Raw genomic sequence first — 21,136 nt, forward strand, 5'->3', positions numbered from 1 at the left:
AGGAAATTCATCTGATTATTGCATCACTTGTCTAATGACAATTTTGCCCCAGAAATTTCTACTTCAAAAAAAACTAAAGAATCAATAAAAAGTTGTAAGATTTCCTCAAGAGGTCGAAAAATATCACATTTTTGATTTTTCCAAAGTGAGCAGAATCAAAACTTTGTTGAGATGATTTTTTTAAAATTTTACATCGCTGAAAAAAGTAACTTCCAACAAAACGAGAAAACAAACTCTCAGTTGAAGTGTGATAAAAAATAGTATCATTCACTTTATTGTTAATTCGTTAATAATAACATAATGTTCATTGCGATCGATCGTGACACGCATTTTCTAGGACCACCGATCATCACATTCTTTTGAGTAGATATTCAATCGCATACGACGATTAATTGCACCACATCTGTCCGCATTTTGAGCACCCGACTTTTTCAACATAGTTAAGGCCTTTTTTGGGCGAGTAATTTCAACACTACTCTCTAAATTTAAAGCAGTCAAATTTCACTGCTTAGCAGTCACGACATTTTGCCTTTTTAAAGCAGTAGTTTTTTTTACTGCAAAACAGTAAAAAATTACTGAATTGGTCAGTAAAAAATCATTTTGACTGACCAATTCAGTAATTTTTTACTGTTTTGCAGTAAAAAAAACTACTGCTTTAAAAAGGCAAAATGTCGTGACTGCTAAGCAGTGAAATTGACTGTTTCAAATTTAGAGAGTACGTAAAATGGTACACATTATCAACTGCATTCCTGAAATACCTACTTGATATGAAAATTTAGCAACGGAAGCTAGTTTATATTCTCATATCCTCCAAAAAATTGAAAATGTGGATTAATCTCGGTTTTTAAATGAACGATTCTTGATAAAATCAACAATGTGATGTTCAAAATCTGTCCCTGTCGATAAAAATTTGGATAACAATGATAAAGCTGAACCAGTAAGTGGTCGAGATTGTTCGCGGAATAACGGTTTACTGCAAACGTAGTTTCGTGCGCCTAATTAACAGTGTGCCAAACAAAGAAATCATAGTTCCGAATTAGTTACCCACATAATTTCCAGTAAATCCGTGATAATGAGTATACCCACTTACTTGATAAATTTTGAAAAGTGATCATTATACGGATACCATAACAATTATTTGAAAAATTTTATCCAGTAGCAAAGAAATGGATGCGTTAATCTGAAGAAAAATTCACGTTCGATTCAAAATACCTACAATCATTCATCAAGTAATTACCTTTTGTCTATAAAAAACAAAAATGCCGAACCAAGAACCGTATTGTGGAGTCTTAATTCAGGAAATTGGCGATTATTATGCAGAGAATATACTTGTAAAGATCTTCATACCGATATGTTTGATAGGGATGATTTTGAACCTACTCAACGTATTGGTGTTCACAAGGAAAATTATGAATTCGCCGCCAAACCAGATACTTGCTCATTTGGCCTTTGTCGATTTTTTAATGTTACTATCTAACGCTGCACAATACTGGAGCATGTTCATTCAACCAAAAAGTGGTTTTGACCGACAACAATCTTACTCACTGACAATAGTTTTTTGGTACAGCGACATTACAACATCCACGTTTCAGTTTATATCTGCATTTCTGACAGTGCAGTTGGCTGCATGGAGATACATAGCTGTAGTGCATCCGTTGAAGGAACGTTATTGGTGCACCAAGAAAATCACTCGTAATGTCGTGATTACTGGATACGTCGTGTGTTGTGTTCTGTATGCTATACCAGAACATTTCTCATTTGATATTAAAGCGAGCACCATAAACGGAAAAACATATCACAAAGCCAAATTCGACCAACATCCAATTATGACCTTAATACGAGACATCGTCTATGTAGCAGCGGTGAAATTATTACCATCAGTTGTGTTAGTAGGACTTACTTCTAGGTGAGTAATACTTACAAGTACATACTTAGTTAAGATAGCCAAAAAGAAGCAATAATAGTATAGGTAAGGTGCCCGATTATCGACCGGTGCTCTAAATGTAATGACACGGATAATTTGAAATAGAGATATTTCCTGACATATTTTTCGCAGACAAAACGAAAAGGTAAGACCATCCGGAAGTCCACAAAGCCAAAATCTATGGTGTTCGCAGTTGTAATATGCTTGCTGTACTTACACATTTCGTAAATTTTTGTTCTAAAAGTAAATTTTGTGGTAATTTCAATGCCTGTTGGGTTTTGCGAATCGGTACGTAGGTACGAGTAATTTTTGACTAACTTTATTAATAATTATAAAAGTTAATATAATATTAAATAAAAATATAATTTATATTTAAAAATATTTAAATATAAAAATATATTATAATATATTAATAAATAGATTAAAAACTTATTTATATATATATATAGACATATTTGTAGCAAACCGAGATCACACATATACAACGTGCAAAACGAGATCACTTCCATGAAGCCCAATAATGTATATGTTCAATCCGTGTATGTTGAAATCTTCCAAGTTTTTTTGTCATTTGGAGGAATATTGACCGCACTTCCGTCCCTTTTTTGAACATTTGTGCATTTTTTTGAAACTATATAGCACACGCTGAAAGCGAGATCAGAAGATCCGCGTTGAAACCGAGATCCATTGATATATATACTTTTCTCGAATATAAATTCAGCATAGATCGAGATCAGTGCGCTGTTGCCGTACTTAATGATGATAAGTAGTGATACATTTTTGTTAGTCGCGGTTTATTTCTCAAGAGTTTGGAATTATTTTAGTAGCGTGATGAACAATTTTTTAAATAAATGTTGTGTGAGTTTGGATTTTTGGAAATTATTTCAATTGTTCTGAGTGTTTGTGCCATTTCCTATACATGCGCTCAAAATCGAATTTTTTTGTGTCCCAAATTCTCAAAAAGTCATCCAAAAAAGTCCAAAAAATTCGATTCGATCAATTGAAGTTTCGAAATAATTTTTTCTAGTTATAGTAAAATTTTCTAGCGTTTTGATTTTGAGCACAAATCTTTGAAAACCAAGGCAAAAGTGTTGCCGTAAACTGGGGTAACATTGAAGGATTTTTCAGTATTTTTTATGTTTAGAGGTATAAATGGCGGAGGTAGGGGAAATGTGTGTGGTGCTTTTGATAAAGCTATGTCAGCACTACGTTTTGGCGGTTACAGAAGTTGCCTACCTTTTTCCTGTCAAGCGCAAGAGCCAAAAGAAGTGCCCTTCAAAGTTACCCAGCGTTTGGGGTAACTTTGAAGACCCCTTGAAATGTGCTTCAATCAAGGTCAAAAATTATCAAAAACATGAGTATTCACTTTTTGGTCACTTTATACGCGTCAAGCACTTACAAAATGATCCATATTCACAATTGAATTTATGAAAGAGTGCTCCAAAATGTTAATTTGGAATTTTTCTAGTTTTCAGGCGTTTTTCATGCATTTTGGCCAATTTGACCAAATTTTATGATTTTTTAATGATTTCAGAGCAGTTTTTCAAGTGTTCACATCGTTTTTAACAAGTTTACAAGCATTTTCATGCATTTTTGTCCAATTTTACCAAAATTTCATGATTTTTTTATAGACTTCAAAGTTACCCCAGTTTAAATATTATTTTTTTACTCCTCAGGGAACAACTTTGGCACATGAACAAATGCGCTAATTTATAGTCGGGAGATGTACCAACACATCTATAATGTCACTTGACTCGTTCTTTGAAAATTCAAAATTCCAGACACCAAGCTTTTCATGTTAATTAAAATTGATAAAAACAGCACTTTTTTTCGCTTGCTTTTTCACTGGTGTTGGAACCACTAGTTGAAAATGATAACATAGGAAAAATAATCGCCAAAGTGTACTCTATCCATTCCCGGTGTCAGAATTGTTCCATACTTCATAGTTCCACCGCCATGGAGCATAATATGATGAAAAACCGCACCCTTCAATGTTACCCCGCGATTTCAATGTTACCCCAGTTTACGGTGCTTTGTTTTCATAATTTGCTTGTATCAGTCATATTATAAGTTTTTAGAATTTCGTGCTTGATTTGGAATATGCGCGTTCAAAATCGTATTTTTTGGGCTCAACACTCAAAAAAATTCCAAAAATGACCAAAATATTTGATTGGAAAGTTTGAAATTGCAGAATCGTTGCTTATACTTGTACCTGGTGTGATTTCTTTGGCATAACTCGACCTGTTTAACGAGTTTATCCACATTCGAGCCGATTTTGAAAATAGTATCACATAATAAAACACGAAAAATTCAGAAAATTGCGCTGGAGTCTCCAAAAACGGCTCGAAACAGTGAAATTCACCCTCGAGGGTTAATTCTGGAGAAAATACGATTCGTGCAAATTTCAAAAATTTCCTCGAAAACGGGAAACTTTTGATTTTTTGGATAGGTATTTTTAATATGAAAAAAGCTGATCAAAAAACCACTCTTGAGCAGTCACTCCCTAAATCGGCTCAAATGTGGATAAACTTGTTTTTGACCAATTGAAAAACGAATATTTGTGTTTGAAGATCTATTAAGAAAATTAATCATGAGTTCAACCTCTGAATAAATGGTGATTCAAAAGTTAAAGCCAAAAATATGAATCGAAAGCATTTCCAAGAATTTTTGAAAGAGCTGAAGTGTTTTCACCGCGGAAAATATTGTGATGTAGCTTTCAAAGTCGAAAAGAAAATTCCTTAACGCGATTTTTATTTTTTGACCAATCAGAAATGAGTATTTCTGTTGAAAGATGTTTTAGGTTGATGCATTATAATTAATAGTGCTTTCAAAATCAAAAAGAAAATTAAATAGGTAACAAGATTTTTTTGACCAATCAGAGACGAGTATTTAAAGCAAAGATACTTCGAGTCTCAACTCCAGCTGAAATCTGTTCTTCTCATTGGTCAAAAAATGAAAATTTCTCATTCAATCTTTCTGAGTTTCAGTTTCAACGGCTACTGTGCTGTTTCATGTATTTTTCAACATTTCCCTTTTTGGATTTTGGAAACTCGTTCGAAAGCGAAGTGGAACCTTTGTTTTGCAAAAACCCTGCAATTTTAATTTCAGTTCTTTTCGTGATTTCGGTACTGTGTGATTGATATTTGCTTTTGACCAATCAGAATCAAGAATGAGCTATTTGATTATTCATCTGTTGAATAATCACTTGGAATATGGAATCACCCTTGATAATCAATCACAAAATATCATGAAACTATACCTAAAATAATAATCAACTAATGATTTTTCAAAAAAGTGTGATATCCAGCTTATCATCAAAAAATGATCACTTGGAATGTTGACCGATGTTTGATTTATTTACTAAATCATTCTCTTATTGCGAACTTTTTTGATTTTTACCCAATCAGAGAAGAGTATTTTCGTACATTGAAGAACTCGATAAAAAACGTCTCGTTCTTGTTAATCGTTTCGATTTGTCGGGTTTGTGAAGGAACAAATTTAGAATGAAATTTGTAAGATCGGAATTTCAAGGGAGACTCCAGAATGGCTGGAAATGGCGAAATTTGGATTTGGGGAATTATAATATCAGTTTTAGGGCTTATTCAGATCATTTTTACTGATCAAGTAGGTACGTATTTTTTTAAAAGCATAAATCATCAAAAACAGTCATTTTTAAATTTTCAAACATTCGCCAAAAATCGAAAAATGAATTTGGGCAGCTGAAAATTTGGTTTTGGGGGATTCAGACCATGCCCTTTCCAAAAATCATGGTCCTGTTCAAATCGGAGTGTGACACCTCAAGAGGTTAAACCTCTCCATAAAAAAACACAGAAAATACAGCTTTTTTACCTCTCGAAATAGGAATTTTCTAACGTTTTTGCCCTCGCTTCCTCAAACTTGTAAATTGGATTCGAAATCTTCAACTTTGGGAATCTTTTTCTTCTTTGCCATATAGGTAACAATTTTCCGAGCATTGTTGTGTAGGTACGACCTAATGTTATGTTTTGACCCCAATTTTCAAAAAATCTCTCGAAAAGGTTCGCGAAATTTGATTGGGCAGCTCCGAATATTGTATTTATTTTCTTGTAGGTTTAGGGTTAGTTAAATAGGTACCATTTCATGGTTGTGCATCAGTAATGGTACCAAATCACTACAAACGATATGTAGGTAGGTATTAATATAACCAGAAAAGGCTGTTACCAAAGTTATAAATTTTCCTGAAATTTTTTTGGTAGCTTTTGGATAATTTTTGAAATTTTTGGCCCTAAATCAGTTTTAGCGCATGTTTTGGAGAATTTCAGTCCACACACTAAGAAAATAATTTTATGACAATAATGCCTAAGATGATCAATCTTCAAATCCAAACCAAGCTAATCAAATCTTTCAAACTATATCTCTGACAACTTTTTGAAAACTTTAGTCTCAAAAAATGTAAAGTATCGGTGCGAGGTTCTCAAACAAGTATTCAAAAAGTACTTAAAAATTTGATTGAATAACCTACCCTTTATTTTTCCCGCCAGGTTATAATTTTTCTAGCGTTTTGATGGCATATTGGTACCCAAATTTCTGAAAAAAAGCTGAAATTTGTGTGAAAAATTTAATTACGTAACATCAACTTCGAAAATTGCTTTTCCTCGTCATAATACAATTCTCTCAGCTGTTCGTGTGCAATTTCCAATACGTGCGCTCAGAATAGCATTTTTTGTACTTAGAGTTTTGAAAAATTCATCCAAAAATCACCGAAAAGTTTTACTGGAGAGTTTTACCTTTAAAGAGCTTTATTTATAGTGAGAATGTAATTTTTTTGGCGATTTTTGGTAAGCAATTTCCAACACGTTGCTCAAAATGTCATTTACAGACCCAACACTTTTGAAAAATTTATTTAATAAGACTGAAAATTTTGGTTGAGGAGTTTTTAAATTTAGAAATAGTCGTTTATTTGGCGTATGATAACTTCTCAAATGTTTTGGTTCAATTTTCTATACGTGCACTCGTAGTGATAGTTCTTGAGGCCAACATTTTCAAAAAAAATATCCAAAAATGGTAAGAAAATTTGATTACATAACCCAACTCATTCTTGTAGCTTTTTGCGAACAATTTATAACACTTGCACTCGGAAATTTTATTTTTATGGTCTAAAATTTTCAAAAAAATTATCAAAAATCATATGAAAAATTTTATTGGGAGCTCTGACTTTGAGAATCGTCTTTTTTTTGTCATAAGTTCAATGATTTTTCGAGCATTGTGATGCAATTTTTTACGCGTTTACCCACAGGTAATGATATTTTTTGGGGGCGTAAAATATTCCAAAAATTACCCCAAAAAAATATTAAAAAATTCGGTTGCCTAACTCAACCTAGTAAATTTTTCCCCTTTCAGGCACTCGAAAAAACCGCTGTAGAGGATTTGAAAAATCGATTAGGCAACTTCAACTTTTGGAAACTGTTTTCGACAGTCATGGACAGTCAATAGTCATGATACAACAAAATGTTTCTTCAGCGCCCGTAATTTTGGAAAAAAATCGTCTGTAAGATTTCCAAAAAAATTGAAGGAGCTGCTTTAAATTTGAAAATTGTTTTTCTTCTGGTAATATAAAATGTTAGTAGTTGCATGCAACTAGAAAGGAGAATTTCCGATGTTTATCTTCTCGCGGTTACATTTTTCGGCTGTTATTGCATACTTTTTGAAAATTTTAACCTAACATAAGAAGCACAATTTAAACACAATTCTATCGGAAATTATGAAGCAATGTTAAGAAAATTGTATTAGGCGGGCTGGCAGGTGTACTACGAGAAAAAGCGATTTCTGAAGTTGAAATTTCCAAATCAAATTTTGCAGTTGCAGTTTGTTTGGATAATTTTTTCATAATTTTAATTAAGCCCAAATTATTTTATTTTTTGGGCGTGCGTTTTGGAAATTGTACCCAATTGAAAGGATTCAAAAAAAAGTTATTAAGCAGCATCCTTTTAAAAGCCATTTCCAAAATTTGTGCTTAAAACGGTACTTTTAGACACAAAATTTCCAAAAACTTATTCAAATAATTTGGGAAGCTTCAAGCTTGAAAATCGTCCCTTCTTTGCTTTATAATAATTTATGGTGATTTTCCTAGCGCTGTACGATTGTAAACTGTTTCAAACCATTTTAAATAGTTCTGGAGCCTCCACTAGATTTTTGAAACTTGAACTTCCACAAAATTTCATAAAATGGAATTAGAAAGCCAAACTAATTCAATACGATACAAGGTCGACTGCAGGTGGATTTCAAGTTTTTTGCAGCCTTTTGCGACTTTTTAGCAATTACTGGAGCCTCCAGTGAATCTCTGAAATTTGAAATTTTCATCAAATGGAAATGGAAAGTCGAAATTCACTCGGAACAACAATTTTACTCCCTGTAGACGACTTCAGAAGGGTTCAAGTCATTTTGGAGCCTCCAGCAACTTTTTTTAAATTCCTTAAGTCTCCAGCAGATTTTTGAAAGTTGCAATTTTCATATTATATTATCAAATGGAGTTAGAAAGCCGAAATTTACTCTGCAAATTAATTTCAATACGATATGAAGTGTACTGCAGGTGATCTCAAGGGGTTTTGAAGCTTCCAGCTACTTTTTAGAAATTTCAATTTTCCAAAAACCACTGTAAAACTTGTTCAAATAATCTTAAGCTTGCGTGCTCGCAACTGGTGCTTGTTAATGACCTTCATAATCAATAAAGTACCCGTTTTTTTTTTATTTTCAAATCAGTGTAGGGTAACGTCACCAGTAGTTGACATGATCCAGTAGTTGACACCTACGTCACAAAAATCGCCATTTTGGTGTCCCAGTGTGATTATTGAAAACACTGATTGCACTAAAAATTAATTCATACCTCGCTTATTATTGGCCGTGAGTTAGGTGATGATTATCAGTCATACTTTTTGCGTTTTATCAACTTTTATTTTCACCATGAAAATTTTGCAAAGTGTTTAGAATTATTTTTCTACATCAAACAATTTTGAACATCTTGAGATGGTTATTATACCATTTGAAAGCTAATGAGATACACTTTCTTTCTAACTACTTTTGATTGATTCATAATCACATTTTCATGCTCGATAAGCCGGGTGTCAATTACTGGGGTTTTTTGGACACTTTTTGAAATGATCGTAAAAATCTCAAAAATGCACTTACGAATGTGAAACACAAATCAAAATGTAAGGAAAACTGTGTTCTTTTAGATGTACTTACCAAAGTTTTCAAAAAAATATCAACTTGAGCTGTAGATTGTTTTTTATCAAAAAGTATCAAAAATCTGTTCAACTACTGGTGACTTTACCCTATTCCAGTTCGAAACGTATTTTTGTGCATCGATTTATTCGATTTTGTACTTATTTGAAAATTTTAAAACTTCACCACTCCGCCTCCTTTTGAGGTACAAAAATGAAATTCAGTTGACACTCAATTTTTGGCATTACTCCGAAGTTGAAAAATCATATTTCAAGTTGGAAAAAGCATTTTGTAAAGCTGAAGCTGCTCAATAAATTTTTTTGAATCCTTCTAAAACGCGATACTTCAGACTGAAATTTTAAAAAAAGTTATCAAAAATGAAAAAATGTTCATTTATAGTGGAATGTAATTTTTTGAAATTTTAAAAGGAATTTCTGACAAGAGCGCCCAAAATGGAATTTTCAGACCCAAATTTTTGAAAAATTTGATTGAGGAGGTCTGAAATTTAAGAATCGTTGTTTCTTTGTCGTATGATAATTTTCCTATACGTGCACCCATAGTGATAGTTTTTGATGCCAATTTTCAAAGAAATATCCAAAAATTGTAAGAAAAATTTGATTATTTTATAGGTAGGGAATCTAACTCTTGGTAATCCTTTTTACTAGGTAGTTAATTTTTGTAGTCTTTTGCAAGTAAATTTCAACACTCACACTCGAAAAACTCATTTTTATGACCTAAAATTTTCCAAAAACTTATCTAAAACGAATTAAAAATTTGATTGGGAAGCTTTGTGTTTGGGAATCGTTCTTTTTTTGTCATGCAATGATTTTCCAAGCATTGCGATGCGATTTTCTAAGTTCAAAAAATTACCCAAAGAAAATATCAAAAAATTCAATTGCATAACTCAACTTGGTAAATTTCTCTATAGCCTTTAGCTGCTAGAAAAAATCACTGTAAAAGATTTGAAAAATTGATTAGGCAGGTTCAACTTTTGGAAATTGTTTTCTACGATCTGGGCAGTTATGTACAACGAAATGTTTTTTCGGGCCCCATAATGTTTTCGAAAGAGCCGCTTTAAATTTGGAAATTGTCTTTTCTTCCTGTAATATAATTTTCTTGTGTTTTTTGGTCGAAATTTTCGAGACGAGTGCCCAGATGGCATTTCTAGATTCAAAATTTTCAAAAAAAAAATCACCGGGATTATCAAAACATTTGACTGAGCAGCTTCAAATTTGAAAATTATTCTTCCTAGTTCAACATGGGTTCCTTACAAGACAGATATCCTAACTGATATAAAATTTCTACACAAGACAAACCTAGTTTGAAAAAGCATGAAATATTATCCTGCCAGCCAAAATTTTAGGTGCCTAAGCGCATTTTTCAATTTTTGGTGAATTTTTAAAAACCAAGTATGGGCCAAAAATAAAATAAAATCATATCCAAATTCACTGAGAAAGTTGATATTTAGTATGATTTGATATAGTCGGGGAGCCCGATTAAGGATCTATCACACCTCCCCCTCGTCGATCTTCTGGGGCAACATTTTTCTTAAAGGGGGAGTTCTAAGGAACATTTCTAGCCCTTGTCATCAAAATAAAAGTGGCCCTACTTACAAAATGGCGGCCATTTTGATTGACAGATCAGTCAAAATCGCAGATTTTGCGTTCCCAAGTGCCAAAGTGCGTTTTTCGATTTTTAGTGAATTTTTGAAAATCAAATTTAGTCCAAAAATGAGGGAAAAATCAAAATTTTACCAAATAGACCAAGAAGGCTGAAATTTGGGATATACCCTATTTTCGACATGCCAAATCGATTGGAAACCGTTTCAAACCGTTTTGAGCAGTTCTAGAGTCTCCAGCAGACTTTTAAAACTCGAAATTCCTACAAAATTTCATCAAAATGGAGTTGGAAAGCTGAAGTGGGTTCAAGTCATTTTAGAGCCTCCAGTAGATTTTTTTTTGAAAATTGAAATTCCCGCAACATTTTACCAAATGGAGTTCGGCAGAAATTTACTTCGCAAATTAAATTCAATACGATATGAAGTCGACTACATGGTGGTTTCAAATGGTTTTGAAGCTTCTAGCTACTTTTTGGAAATTTTAATTTTCCAAAAAACGCCATACGACCTTTCAAAAAGTCGCTGGAGGCTCCAAAACGATTTGAAATCCACCTGCAGGCGACTTCGTAGCGTATCAAAATTAGTTTGCAGAGTAAATTTTGGCTATCCAACTCCATTTGATGAAATTTTGTGGAAATTTCGAGTTTCCAAAACCTGCTGGAGGCTCCAGAACTGCTCAAAACGGTTTGAAACAGTTTCCAATCGATTTGGCATGTCGAAAATATGGTCAACTTGTTCTGAAGCCTGCGGTCGTGTTGATATTTCAGTGTCCCACAAAACACCGTAAACTCTCCACAAATAAACTTTAGCTCGTATGCTCGCGATTGGTGTTTGCAAATTTCCGCTTGGCGGATTTTACACCATTTTTCCAAATTCTGTGTGTATTTTTGTACAGCGATTTTCTATTTGAAAACTTGTAGGTGATTTCTAGTCATTTTAGGGCCTCCAACGGAATTTTTAATTCTTCACTTTTTTTCAATGAAGTATGAAATTGCTTAACAAGGTTTGATTCCAAACTAGCACAAACCGATTTTGGAAAAAAGGGTATGTAATTTGTGAAGTTGGTCATCATCGTGAGTGTACTTGGCAAAGATACTTTGAACACACTTTTTGGCGTTTTTTAAAATGCTGGAGTTTCCAAAACGGCGCTGAAGGTTCCATAATGGTTTTACACCACTTGCGGTCGACTCAACATGTTGAAATTGGGGTACCTGGTACGTACCTACTTAGCTATTCAACATCTCCTGGCAAAATTTTGAGTAAATCTTAGCTGTCAAAAATCTGCTGGAGAGACCAGAACTGCTCAAAACGATTTGAACCCATTTCCGATCAATTCAGATGTTCAAAAGTACATAGAATAGAATCACGCCGATATTCAGCTTTCTACGTCGGTAAAATTTTGATTTTTTGAGGCAAATTTGTTTTTTTTTAAAATTTACCAAAAATCAAAAAATGCACTCCAGCGCTTGAAACTTTAGCTAGATAGTATCTTTGCATAGTACTCTACTAGTTTCGTTCGAAAATTTTGGGCCAGTTTGCGATATCTTTATAGCAACAATTATCATTTCAAATGAGAGTACTGGAAATTGCAGTTAAAAAAGCTGGGAAAATTATGTTCTAAAAACGTTAAAGCTGTACATTTAAATTTTTCAAACCTTTTCCGGTTATTAAGAAAAAAATTGCGGTCAAAGAATACCATTTCAAGCGCATGTGCCTGCAGAAAATCCCATGAAACGCAAGAAAAATAATACTATGGCAGAAAAAACAATTACCAAAATTCATGTGTGCCAATCACATTTTTCGGATATTTTTGGATAATTTTTTGAAAATGTTGGACCTGAGAAAAGCCATTTCAAATGCACTTGACCGAAATTGTACCAAAATGCTAAGAAAATTCATTATGAGTACTTCCTAGAAAAAATGATTTCCAAAGTTGGGATTTTCCAATCGAATTTTCCGTTACTTTTTGGTTAACTTTTTTTTTCTTCAATTTTGAGGCTACAAAATACTTACCATTTCAACTTCGCTTATTGGAAATCGCACCCCTTGAAACTAGGGAAAAAACAATTTCTAAGATGGAAACTTCCTAATAGAACTTTTCATTTCAAAAATTACTGCTTGAAACTGACAAAAAACATTCCGAAAGCTTCAATTTTGGTATTCAAAAGTTGAATGTGGTCTCAGGGTGTTTACACAATTTTTATTTGGGGGAACCTTTTATTTTTTTCGAAATTTCAACCTTCAGAAATTGGCTTTGGAAAAATTTTAATTTGTTTCGATCTTTTGATCAAATTTGATTTTCAAAAATTCACAAAAATCAGATTATGAACTTCTGCACTAAGAACTTTCACTGAAATCTTTCCTAACATGCGAAAATAAAATTCAACGCTAATTAAATTGTGAACAGCCGATGGCGAACATCTTATAAAAAAATCTCACGTACCTACAATAAAAACAACCGCATTGGTACGCAAGCAACGTTGTCAAATAATGTGATCTCGGTTATAGCGCGACGCGTATCCCGCGAAATATACGACGACACGACCGCGGCGCTGCGAGTGAACATCCGACTCAACTACAAATGTATATCCGTAGACGATTCACGCTAAAAACGAGATCATAGCTGAAACTTTGCACGGAGGTAGTAGGTGATCTCGTTATTAACGTGCACTATCTAAAAAAAACCGAGATCACCAAAAATGAGTCGGTGATCTCGTTTTGCACTATGTATATGTATTTATGATCTCGTTTTGCACTAAATTTACATATATAATTAAAGACGAATCTAATAAATTTAAATATTATTATAAATGTTTTTTTTTTTTTTTTTTTTTTATATATAATTAAATAAATTATTAAAATTAATATATATTTTTATAAATAAATTAAATGTTAAATTATAATTATTTATAATAATATTAATTATATATATATAGGTATTAGTATCCAGACTTGTAAACTAATCAATGGGTTAATTTTACTATACAAGTGGACTGACCTACTTGTCAACTATAGTTGACAAGTCATGGGTTAATTTTACTATACAAGTCAACTATGAGTTTTCAGAAACTTCCACCAGAGGGCGCATGGCTTAGAAATCAAGGTGCGAGGATGAACGCAGGGTCTACAGTCAATTTGTAGTAAGTAGAATGTGATGCGCTGGTGGATATGTATGCAAATACATCGATCCTGAGTGTACATGACAACAAATTTGACTTGAAATTTTTCAGTATTTTATTGGCCCATGGAAAAATTAAAAACATCAAAAATTTTTATGGTGTCCAAGCTTTCTTGTGGTGTCTTAACTTTTTTTAAATTCAAATTATTTCAACTCCATTTCCAAAATTTTTCTTCAAAATTTAGCCTAAAAATCTGAATACTTTTTTCAACACATAAATTTTTTAAATATTAGATTGAATCTGCAAATAAAATTTTGGTAAGTGATTTAGAACAGAAATTATGCCAATTTTAAAATTTTGTTCACTTTTCAGCTTATATGCCATGCATAGTTGACATGTCTGGTCGCGAGCAAATATATATATATATATATATATATACATGTAAAAACCATACATTACGAGATCCGTTTTATATAAAATCGGGCATTGCGAGATCCTGAGATCCTTTTGCCGGATCTCGCAAGTTCTTTCATATGCCACGGTACTCGCAAGATCCGGGGGACCCTGTACACCCATTTTCAGCCGGATCTCGTTTTACCTACTATTTATATACTTATATACAATTTTTGAAAATAGATAAACGACGCATCTTGCGAGATCCACCCCCAAATCACGTTCGGGCCGTTAGTGGATCTCGGTTTATGCGGATCGCGAAATTGATGGCGGCAATGCATAGAAAGGCACTGATTACACACTGGAACGTGCGTTCGAACGAAGTTCTAGGGTTATTATTTGAGTTTTTAGCATTTTTCGAAATTTTTTGGGGTGGATCTCGTAATGCCTGTGTATATGTCGGATCTCGCAATGTACTCTAAGACAGTATATATATATAAAATTCATGATCACGAATGCTCTAATTCCGACCACCTGTTAAGTATGTGACATTCTTATCATGAATTTTGGTCAAAAATGACTCACTACTCACTCAAATCGATTCGCAAACCCAATTGAATCGGTGAGAACAGAAAGGGACCAACCCAGCTGGCAAAGTGCTGCTAATTTGTAAGAAATGCTGCTAATCATGCTGCGGAAGCATGGATAGCAGCGCGCGAACTGGTTTCATAGCTGTGCTGCTATGTTTTGCACCCATTTACGCTACCATACGCTACTAGGTGTACCACTAGTGGCACGTAAGGGTGTGCACTACCAAAGGTTAAAAAGTATCCGCATTCTCTATACATTTATCTTGCACTCCCATAGTGCTCCTATGTATACAGCCATAGTGCTGCTATGCACTGCTGTTCATGCTACCATAGCGCTAATATAAATGTACTCCTCTTTGTGCTACCATAGCGCTGCTATATGTGCTATTATAGCGATTACCATATGCGCTACCATGGTGCTACTATGCGCGCTGCTGTACGCATTACTATAGGTGTATGCTGCGCGTTGCTGGTGTAAAATAATTATTATAATAATTTAATTTCAAATATTTTTAAAAAATAGTAGGACAGTTCTAATCGCATTTATAGGGCCTATTTCAGGATCCTCTCATCTAGGCCTATTATTAGGGATTTTTTTCTACACTGAAAATTTCCTATGCCTGAGGGGGGATTCGAACCTGCGACCTTTCGTTCCTAACTACCTATTCCTAACCATTTAGCTACGAAGACCTGTCTGCAAGATGGACAGTAAAGGCAGTATATTCATTTATGCTTGCGATATGAGTGCTTGTAGGCTCGAAACATGGTTACAAAATAAGAATGAAGGTAAATGCAAGTTTAGTTCTCATACACAGGGCTTTTTTTGTGGGGGGACTTAGGGGGACACCGTCCCCCCAAAGAAAATTTCGAAATTATCAAAAAATTTCCATAAAAACTAAAAAAAATGAACGAATTTGAAAAAAATGAAAAAATGAATAAATCTTGGTAACTTTTTAAAAAAAATGTTGAATTATCGGAATAGTAAAGTGCGAAAACGAGATCAGAATAATTACGATGAAAATTCGTAAATCTAAAATTTAGCATTCAAGTTTGTACCTCAGTACTTATCTTGCACGTCGGGGAGCCCGCTCAAGAATTATTGCACCCCCTCCCCCCGGTCGATCCTTTGGGACAACTTTTTTCTTAAAGGGGAAGTTCTGAGGAACATTTCTAGCCCTTGTACTAAAAAAAAAGTGGCCCTACTTACAAAATGGGGGACAGTTTGATTGACAGATCAGCCGAAATCGCAGATTTTGCGTTCCAACATAGGCCTTGCACAAAATTTTTTAAACCTTTCAAAGGTAGATCGAAAGATCAGGCAAAAATTTTTCACCTGTCAAAATTTCAAGTGCTAAAGTGCATTTTTCGATTTTTGGTGAATTTTTAAAAATCAAATGCAGGCCAAAAATGAGGGGAAAAATCAAAATTTTACCTAACTGACCAAGAAAGCTAAAATTTGGAATATACCATATTTTCGACATGCCAAATCGATTGGAAACTGTTTCAAACCGTTTTGAGCAGTTTTGGAGCCTCCAGAAAATGTTTGAAATCAAAATTTCCACAAAATTTCATCAAAATGGAGTTGGAAAGCAGAAATTTTTCCTGCAAACTAATTTCAATGCGCTACAAAGTACTGCAGGTAAATTTCAAATCGTTTTGGAGCCTCCAGCGATTTTTCAAAAATTCTGGAGCCTCCACTAGATTTTTTAAATTTTGAATTTTTACAACATTTCATCAAATGGAGATGAAAAGCTGAAATTTACTCCACACTCCAATTTTAACACTCTCTGAAGACGACTTCAGCATCTATGGAGATGGAAAGCTACTTTTTGGAAATTTCAATTTTCCAAAAAACTCCATACGACCTTTCAAAAAGTCACTGGAGGCTCCAAAACAACTTGAAATCCACCAGCAGTCGACTTCGTAGCGTATTGAAATTAGTTTGCAGAATGAATTTCGACTTTCCATCTCCGTTTGATGAAATTTTGTAAAAATTCAAAGATTCAATAAAAATTTCAATTGTCAAAACGAAAAGTAAACTATCAGAAGCAAAGCAAGAGCGAAATCTCGTGATAGTTAATCGCTAGTTTGAGGAATTAAAAATTATTTGTTTTAGCTGCATTTTCTAAAAAATTTCAATTTTGAAATAGAAAAGCAACATTGGCATAAGCGAAGCAAGGGCAACATTTTTAAAAATTTATATCAATTCAAAAACTGAAACTGCATCATTTTAGGTGTAAAAATTTAATTTGGCTGATTTAGATACAGGTTTTAAAAATTTGAACAATACGTAATTTTCAAAAAAAATTAATTTTGGAATAGAAAAGTGAATTGGTCTAAGTAAAATGAGGACTAAAGCTGAAAAGTTCGTTACAAAAAATATCAGTTTTAAGTGATCCTTGGTATTTTTGAAAGCCTATATAGAAATAGTTTTCACTTTTCAATATTGCCTTCAACATTAGGTTAAAAAAATAATAACTTTATCAGACAGATTATTGTTCAAAGTTTACTGTACACAAATTTATATTTTTGATTTTTAAATGCTTCATTCTACTTTTTTGAGGATTCGGTCCAGAAAATTTGATGATTTTTGATATCCAGTGTTACACTCAGACTAACATCAACGAACATTTCACTCATGCAATAAAAAAAAATCATTTGCTGATATTTTAATTTTACATGTAGGCCAATGACACTGCAATTTTTTTCATCTGAAATTTTCTCAGTAGTAGGTATAGGTATTTTCAAAGTCTTCTTCCAAAAATCGTCGAATAAATCTTTGCAATATACCTGTATAGTGTACAATACCCTACCTGACTGAAAACAATGTGATTTCAACGCATTGTTACCTGCACATGTTTTCAATAGCTTGCCAATGCTCATCCACGTTTATGTACCTACGTATACCTATGTGTTATGTACTAATACTAATGTAAGCATTTCAACAAAATCTGAAAAAGACACAGTCTGTTGTCTGTCTACGTGTTTGTATCTTACAAACATAGGTTTAAAAAAAAACTGAATAGAATTCCATTATTAGGGTGAGTAACAGGAAGTCAAATGGAGGGGAAAGGGGGGGCCTTTGTGATTTACTCCTTCGCGATCGTGAACAGTCCAAGTGTCCAACTAAAAGGAATTTGTCGGCAGTAGCGTGAATGGAAGTGCAGTTAGCTGCACTACTAGCTGCACTACTGCAGATGCCGCTAAATTATTTAGAGGGGCGATGCCGCTGTACGCTTCTATTCGCGCTTCTAGCTGGGTGATTGGTAGCGCAAAGCGGCATTCACTACCATAGCGTGAGTGGAAGCATAGACAGCTGCACTACTAGTTGCGCTTCCGTAGCGAGTCTTTTTTTTCTTTGATGGTGAGTGCTGCTAAACGCACCCATTGTTGCCGCTAGCAGCGTGATTAGCAGCGCTTAAGCAACAGCGCTTCTAGCTGGGTGAATAGCAGCAGAGATAGCTGCACTGCTAGTAGTGCAGTGGTAGCATGACATATTACGCCATGGTAGTGAGCACAGCTATATACTACCAATTTCACCGCCACTTCTCATACTACAACAGTGCAAGTAATAACGTATTTTACTTGAAAATTTGTGAATGTGTTAGTAATAGTAGCGGTGCTACCATACGCTACTAGTAGCGCAGCTAATTCTTTGCCAGCTGGGAAGTCTCAATTTTGGAAATTTTTTTTTCACGGATATGTGAGTTTTGAAATACGGCGGATCGACTGGTGATGTCAGATTTCTGCAAAACTTCCAGGAAAATGGTATTTGGGTGCAGAAAAGAGCCGGGTCTGCATTGATGACTTTTTTGTTAAATTTTTTGAATTCCTTGAAAAATAAGTAACATTTTCGAGAAGACCATTTTTTGAAATTCAAGTTCATCTATGTACTGAAAAAAGACAAAAAAATTAACAACTTCGGCGAAAAGTTTCACACCTCAAGCGGTTTTTGGTCAATTCAATCGAGATAGCAGTCTAAGTGATGTACTGCTTAGATGTAGAATCAAGCCCGATTCGTGCCCGAGCAATTTCAAAAGAAATTTTGTCGATTGGGTGCTGAAAGGGTCCAAGTCCTGTTTGTTTAGGCAGCAACAGCGCCGGCGCACGTGAATATTTTTTTTCTAAACAGAGCTAAAAATTGTGTCTTGGGGTCCTCTTTCAATGACCTTAAGCATGTTTACCAAAAATTTTTGATTTTCAAATAAATCAGTTTTTTGTTATTCCTGAAAAGTGCGAAAATGGACTTAGCCCCTTTCTGTTCTCACTGATTCAATTGTGACATTGAAATCAGCACAAAATTTATTTTTAGAACGAATATTTACAAAAAAAAGTACCGCAGTAATCCCATTAAAAACGCGAACACCGCAGATTTGCACCAACGCGACATTTTGGGCTCGGCGAATTGAGGCTTTATAGAGTTGGGGATTCATTTTGAGATATTGCCGACTTCTCTAATTGAATTTGTAACAGAACTATTCAAAAAACAAATAAGGTGGTCAATAATTGGACACCTTGCCATTAAAGCCATGTACGAGTCATGAATTGACTTTATTTTTCTTTTCGGATTTTCAGAATCGCCATTACCTTGTTGGCCAGAAAAACTCGTCGCGAAAAATTAACTTCAGCCGCGAGCACCCGAAGTTACATGAAAAACGCCAAAATTAGACAACAAACCAATACATCGACAGCGATATTATTGGCAGTTGCGGCATTATATTTCATGACCGAATTTCCAAGAGGGATGCTATGGTTACTGGCAACGATTAATGAAGATGATTGGAACACATGTTACTATTCATTGGTGTGGATATTTGGAACAATAACTAATATTAATGTATCCATCACATTTATAGTATACTACACTCTAAGCCTGCAATTTAGAACCACATTCAAATCCTTGTTCAGTCGTAACCCGCGTACTAGCATTTCTCATCAAAGACATGCGCCTCTTGCTTCGGGTGATACCGTAAAAACAGATTCAGGATGGAAAACTTCTGAAGTTTAACATCAATATGTAGTATTATCTATAATCCACGTAGGTAAATTATATCAAATTGTTGAGGAGATTTCAGACAAAAAGTATAAAAATTCAATAGGCAATTCGACCTTTGATGGCTTTTCCGGCAAAAAAGGTCTCGAAAGGTTGACACAGGGATTGTACTCAAATTTTTCTCAAAAAAAGTGACTTCAGTAACCCAAAAAGCTAGAAAAAGTAATCAAAAAGTAACTAAGAAATAACCAAAAAAAAGACTAAAAAAGTTTTTAATGTAAAAAAAAGGTAACAAAAAAAACTTTAATCTGTACAAAGAGAGGCGTGACAAAGCAAAGTGTCGTGGGAGGAGGAGTGAAATAAAATTTTCCCAGATTTTTACTCCTAATCTCCCCCCTCGCCACACCCAAATGTTTCCAACGAATCAACCAGATGTTATTTTGAACAATTTCTTAAGCAATTATCGATTTTATCTTATGGGATCTATTTTTAAAGCGAAATATTATGAGAAATGAATATTGTTATTCATAAATTAAGCTGGAAATGTTCATTTTCAATTTGAATTTTTTTTATAAATCTGAAGTTTTGTTACTTACCATACTGGTGTTTCAAAAATTGAAATTACGGCTTCAAAAATTGTAGGTTGGTATACTTAGTAACAGATTTTATCATTATAATTTTGTAAATATTTAAAAATTAAATTTGATGTTTTTCGAAAGGAAATATGGCATTGTTTCTTTATATTCTTCTTGTGTGTAAAACTTGGGTACTTTTTTTTTATTATTATCATTATTTTTTTCAGTAGGTAGGTAATATTGCGGAAAAAGGATAGCAGATGGCAGGGCTTGTGCTCCATTCTTTCCAAAAAGGTTTCAAAATATCAAAAATTAACCAAAAAAGTAACAAAACGAGGGAAAAGCAGAATTTTTCAATTGAATTAAATCAAAAAAAAAAAAAAAAAAACATTCCAATGAAAATCTAATGACAAAACTAACCCGATCGCAGGATATTTTAGACGTATACTTTTGCAAAAAGTGAACGTGAGACTATTTTGCTACTTTTTGGCAAAAAAAGTGAAAATTGTAAGCAACTCATGGTAAAAAAGGGAGACTTTCAAGCAATGCCTCGAGAAAAAGGTCATCATTTTTGGAAATTGTTTGCAAAGAAGAAACAATTTCTGGCTAATCTTTGAGACGATTTTGAAAAATGGCGAGCATTTGATGCTATTTCTGAACGTGAGACCACAACAACTTCAGCAAAAGGCGGGAATTTTACAGCAGTAATTATTTTTGGTAGGTA

The 21,136-nt window shown here is 33.8% G+C and overlaps 1 protein-coding gene across 1 annotated transcript; it reads left to right on the forward strand.

Moving 5' to 3' along the window:
- Window positions 1-991: 991 nt before the first annotated feature.
- On the forward strand, window positions 992-20,446 carry LOC135834487 (sex peptide receptor-related protein 2-like). Its single transcript, XM_065348371.1, has 2 exons — window positions 992-1,906; window positions 19,420-20,446. The coding sequence occupies exons 1-2, from the start codon at window positions 1,260-1,262 to the stop codon at window positions 19,850-19,852; spliced, it is 1,080 nt and encodes a 359-aa protein (XP_065204443.1). The 5' UTR covers window positions 992-1,259; the 3' UTR covers window positions 19,853-20,446.
- The last annotated feature ends 690 nt before the right edge of the window (window positions 20,447-21,136 follow it).

Source organism: Planococcus citri, chromosome 2 (assembly GCF_950023065.1).
Source record: "Planococcus citri chromosome 2, ihPlaCitr1.1, whole genome shotgun sequence".
NCBI lineage: Eukaryota > Metazoa > Arthropoda > Insecta > Hemiptera > Pseudococcidae > Planococcus > Planococcus citri.